The following is a 5,574-nucleotide window of genomic DNA, read 5'->3' on the forward strand; positions in this document are numbered from 1 at the left end:
TCTCAGGACCAGAACCTGATATCACTGCCGTCATACAAGAGCGTACATCTGATCCAGTCCGTCCAGGAGGCTCCGTGACTCTGCAGTGTTCAGTCCTCTCTGACTCTGAGGAGAAAACGTGTCCAGAAGAACAGAGTGTGTTCTGGTTCAGAGCCGGATCAGATGAATCTTATCCTAGTGTCATTTATGCACATGGAACCAGTGATGGATGTGAGAAGAGTCCTGAGCCTCACTCTCCACAGAAATGTGTCTACAGCTTCTCTAAGAACGTCAGCTCCTCTGATGCCGGGACTTATTACTGCGCTGTGGCCACATGTGGAGAGATATTATTTGGAAACGGAACAAAACTGGAAATTGAAGGTAACGGCAGAACATTTCCATATAAATCAAGATTAATTTAGATCATGTATCACAAAGCAATTGTACCATATGCCTTATATCATTTTGTTAAAATAGTTGTTAACTTCAATTATTTGTTCATTTTCATATACTTTCAGCACTCAACATGTGGGATTTGCAGAAGACCAACACAGTTCTGATTCTGCTAGTTGCAGCTCTGGCTATGAGTCTGATTGTTATTGCCTTCCTGATTTACACCATCAAGAGGAAAACGTGTGATTGTTGCAACGGTAATATATGTTTCTAACAGTATCTTGCAAAAGCTAACTTTCCAGAATTAACACAACTGATATGTGTAAATTAACCTTCAGGGTCTTTCATCCTAAATCTCTGTTTTTATTTCATAACACAGCTCGGCAAACAAATGCTGCAACAGCCAGCGGTGACCACCAAGGTCAGCAGGTAAGGTTTATAAAGAAAAGATCACTATGGAAAAGTTATTGGACTTTTTTTTCCACTCTACATATATAGAAATTAAAAGATGCTTTTTTATAATATCTTTTCATATTTATTCAGAGAAATGAGGACATGTTGGTTTATTCTGCACCAACCTTCACCAAGAGGAAAACTGGCAGAGCAGAGAGAAAGAATGTAAAAACAGCAGAGGGAGAGACCGTCTACACTGATGTCAGGACTTTAGTGAAAGATTAACAATCTACTGGATTTGCTAATTAAAGCTAGTATAAACTGTTGTTAATATGCTGCTTCACATCTGATATCGGTTACAGTCTTTTACTTTGATAACCTTGAAAAATGTTTTATGTTTCATTTTGACATGTTTTAATGGTTTTTGTTGATATTCTAGTAGAATGTAAAAAATGTAAAAATGATTAAATATATTTTTCATAATTCCCGCAAGTGAAAAGCAATGTGACATACAGTCTGTCTTAATCCTAAATTAACTTGACATCTAAATATTAAAACTGTTTTAAATAATCATGGCAAAATAAAAAAACGATTACATTCCACACTATCAAGCCTCTCAACAAAACTATACTGTATGTGGAAACCTATTTGCAAATAAAGACAGTATTTGAATAAGTAATGTGTTGTGATTCCTATAAAAATGATTTTAGGATTGTACCTATAACTTCAGGTGGTTTATCATTACCTTGAGGGTTGTTGTGAAAATGTTACATTGAGCTATAGTGTATTGTATGTTTTTGTAGTATTGTGTATGTTGAAGGAACACAATGGAAACAAGACATCAGTCACGATGTCTGTGCACAGTGTCTGACTTCCATTCTAGAGAGATCATCTCAGACCTACGATTAATGTAAATATTTTAGTAACAATGACGATAGTATTTCCGTAAAACTAATTTTCAGATATTAACCATCCTTTATCTCACTCCATGATCAAAATGTTATCATTGAATAATCTGCCGTTTTAGAATCGTCAAATGTCAGCGTGCTGTGCTGTGAAAACAGAAGGTTCTTTTTTAATTTTGTCAAATTAAAATTCAACACGTCACCAAAATCTGTTGGATCTATTTACAATAATCATGAGGAGGCAAAAATGATTTGTCTTGTTGCTTCTCATTTCACATTCGAGTTGTCCTTGTATGCCACGCTAAGATTACAAAACCTGAATTTACCTTAACTAAGCCCAAAGTGAATGATTTTTACACAAATTCTATGAATCATATCAGTTATCTGTTCTACGTACACATGAGTATTTTTTTAACCTTTAATTATCCAGGATAGTGCCATTGAGATTAAAAATCCCATTTTCAAGAGAGTCTCGTATATGTGGGAAAGTTAACTAAATGTTCTTCTCTTGCTCCAGATATCTGGGTGCACTTCCCTTCTCTCACCAACGACCCCTAAAGACAAGCTGCTAACCCCAGACAAGTGCAGTCAGAGCAATCTGTGACCAACAGTCCATAACCTTAGTCTCACCTTTCTGTGTCCAAACTCCTCCTGCACCTTTATCTGCAGTACTCCTGCACGCTTTTATTGTGAAATGTATAATTAGCATTCCACTTGCCTCGTTGAAAATGTAGCAAAGCAGCTTTCAAAATATCAGTTGTCAAATTAGAACGCCCATATGTCGATACGGCGGCAGATCAATATTAAACTAATTGAATATGTGGTTAAGTGCTAAAAGCAGGATAAGACCCACTTGCTCACATTGTATGATGCAAACAGCTTACTTTATTGTGCACACAGGATATTCTTTTAGCAACATGGATTTTCTCAAGAATGACTGGAAGATTTCAGACGTAATCCTTTTTTATTTAAATTTTGATTAATGTTTCATGATGCAGTCAATATTCCAAGCCTCAACAGATATATTCATTCTTCTTTCAACAAAGCAACATTAGTAAACACAAGTTAAGGCTGGAGCTCGCTACTCAGGCCACACAGACACCTCTGAACACACATCACATGTCTTTTGTACTCACATGGATTTTGAGTACAATATTTCTGTGTATCTAATGTCATGGAAAGATAAAAACATTCACACACACTTTATCCATATAATACATGTTGGCTTTCCAAAATCTAACAAAGAGCTGAACTGTCTTTTTTTTTTACAATCAGTGGATTTCACCCAAACAGAAATCAGTGCCGATCGTTGATTCCTTTGACTTGTTTTTCTCCTTCTTCTTCCTTTTCTTTGTAGATAGATCCAGTGATGGAGTAGTTCAGTGCCTCTGTGTCACCATCCTAAAAATAATAGTTTTAATAGTCAGAGCTGTGACAACAAGACCAAGAGTAAATGGTATCAGAGAGGCTTCCTGTAACGTCCTGGATTTTTTATAAACAAGAATATCTGTTGATTCCAGTTATGTTCTCCGTCTTTGTAGTTTACTAAACTCACCTTCAGTTCCTTGAGAAAACAAGGATGGCAATCACAATCACACAGAGAGCCAACAGCGCCCCAAGGATGATGTTAACTGGATCCCAATCCTGAAATGTTCCTGAAAGTAATTTAAACATGTCATTTAACTCTTTACTCCTTGTTTCCATGAAGTCATCCATGACTTTTAGGTGACTCAATGCTGGTAAATAGCTTAAATACTGCAGATTAGTAATTTGTAATTTATCATGATTGGTAACAATTATTTTAATTATTGAATTTCATGAAATAGTTGAGATGATGTCATATGAGTGAAGACCTTTATTGGTTTTCAAGTCTAAATGTTGGGCACCTTTCCGGTAAACGTATGAAGGGAACAATAAGTTGTGAGATGATTCATGAATTTAAAGTTATAATTTGCACCATTTTCCTCAAGAACAATGTGTAGACTGTTAAAAAAAGAATCCCTTTCAATCATCACTATGACCCACTAGTGTGTGGTGGTGTCTCTGCAGAGACTCTGCCCTCTGCCTGGATTTCCTCTTTGCTTCTTATCTTGCTGTGTTTGCGACGTTGTTGGGCGTCATTAAAGAGCCTTTGAGCCCCATGTCGGGTTGTCAAAAACCACCGCTTTGTCACAATACAGAGGCACAAGCCCCCCTTTAGCGACTGTGTGATACAAAGCGGCCATTTCTGACAACCTGGGATGAGAACGGGTTGTTACATCGCTGTGTTTTTATGTGCTTCAGTGTTGCCCCTGCTCCTCTCTCTCTCCTTGCTGTGTGCAGAGTGATGTTATCTGTGTCTGACTGAGAGCAGCAGCGAGTAACACACGGGGCCGACAGGATGGAGCGTCCACAAATCCGGCAACGCACACCTCTGCAGGGTTGTGCGGAGGTGTGGGTGTGTTAAATCATTGTACAACTTAGCCGTTTATATTATTTAAGGCTAAAAGTTCTGCATAGTTGAGTGCGTGGCCTCTTTGAGTAACAGGTCTGTGCCGTCACATTAGCTAGCTGTGACGTTTTAATGACTAAACTGTTTTTTTAAATATTTAAATACAATATATGAAAATACAATACTTTTAGTTCAACTGTAAAAACGTACTTGTCTCCACTTTGGTTCCTTCACCAAACAGGATCTCTCCACATGTGGCCACAGCACAGTAGTAAGTCCCAGCATCAGAGGAGTTCTGTATAGTTTTGGACAGACTGTAGACACAACTTCTTTCTTCTTGTTCATCACTGTGAGTGTAAATGATGCCTGGATGAGATTCCCCTGATCCAGATCTGAACCAGTGCACACTGTGTTCACCTGGACACTGGACTCTGTGTTCTTTGTTCTTGGAGAGAAGTGAACACTGGAGAGTCACTGAGTCGCCCGGCTGGACCGACTCAGTCTCCGGACTTTGTTTCACGTATAAAGATTTCTGCTGATCACGATCTACATGATTCAGGTAAACAGACATCAAAAGGAATTAATTATCTAAATCAATTGTATGACATAAAAATGTGGTACAAACACTGCAAGTAAAATATATTTTACCTTTAACAGCCAAGAAGATGCCATTACCAAAACTCTGTGAATACGATGTTCCACTGAAACAGAAGTATGTTGCTTCGTCATCTTTGCTGATATTTCTGATGGTAAGAAAATACTGACTCTCCCTCTCTGTGACTTTAAAACGTGAGTTGTTAAATTGCAGATCAAGTTTTAGTTGATTGTAAGATCCTGTAGCAACCGTTTGGACCATACATCCAAGAGGCTGCTTGTACCAGTAAAAGAATTTGCTTTCCGTCTCAGAAAATGGACACTTCAATGTAACAGTTCCACCAAGTTCAGCCAAAGTCAAAGAGAGCTGGTCAGGAACCTCTGCAGTTTGAATCAGATCTGAAGAAAAGAAAACAAATAAAAACAAATTGACAACACAACAAGACAAAAACCGGGAAAAACGTAAAGTATCTACCATCAGATTATTATTTTGACTTGTCTTTTAGAAACAATAATGTTTAAAGTTGCACTTACACACTGTACTTAGAAGAACCAAAACAGCCAGTCTTCTGATCATTGTGGTAAAACACCCTTCTCTTGCACAACTGATGTCTTCCTACCTAAAAGAAGGTTTAGTCACAAGATCATCAAAGTGGAAATCGTCCTGATTGGCTGAAAAGCAGTAAATGCACTTCCTCTTAAATTGAGCAAATCTATAATCCAATTTAAACAACTCTTAGATGCACATGTATTCTTTATTCTTGTGTTTTACTTTATGGTAAGTGTACATGAATTATCATGAATCTATGCATAAAAAAGTAAATTGAAGGACAATATGTTAATTAATGCAACAACTAAGGTTTCTCTATCATCATGATT

The 5,574-nt window shown here is 37.4% G+C and overlaps 1 protein-coding gene across 1 annotated transcript; it reads right to left on the reverse strand.

Annotated features, from left to right (window-relative positions):
• Positions 1 to 3,227: 3,227 nt before the first annotated feature.
• LOC142962904 (immunoglobulin kappa light chain-like) lies at positions 3,228 to 5,173 on the reverse strand. Its single transcript, XM_076103587.1, has 3 exons — positions 4,750 to 5,173; positions 4,312 to 4,647; positions 3,228 to 3,325 (listed from the first exon to the last, which is right to left on the reverse strand). Exons 1-3 carry the CDS (start codon positions 5,171 to 5,173, stop codon positions 3,228 to 3,230), a joined length of 858 nt encoding a protein of 285 aa, XP_075959702.1.
• Between the last annotated feature and the right edge of the window lie 401 nt (positions 5,174 to 5,574).

The sequence above is a fragment of the Anarhichas minor genome, unplaced genomic scaffold (genome assembly GCF_050575085.1).
Source record: "Anarhichas minor isolate MPS153535 unplaced genomic scaffold, ASM5057508v1 ptg000028l, whole genome shotgun sequence".
Taxonomy (NCBI): Eukaryota; Metazoa; Chordata; class Actinopteri; order Perciformes; family Anarhichadidae; genus Anarhichas; species Anarhichas minor.

Excerpts from the sequence above, each read along its gene's own strand:
- LOC142962904 (XM_076103587.1), bottom strand. The coding sequence starts at position 5,173 with ATGGTAGATACTTTACGTTTTTCCCGGTTTTTGTCTTGTTGTGTTGTC. Across the intron at positions 4,648-4,749 it reads CATCTTCTTGGCTGTTAAAG|ATCGTGATCAGCAGAAATCT; the intron begins GTAAAATATATT and ends TGAATCATGTAG. Across the intron at positions 3,326-4,311 it reads AGGAACCAAAGTGGAGACAA|GAACATTTCAGGATTGGGAT; the intron begins GTACGTTTTTAC and ends AATTACTTTCAG.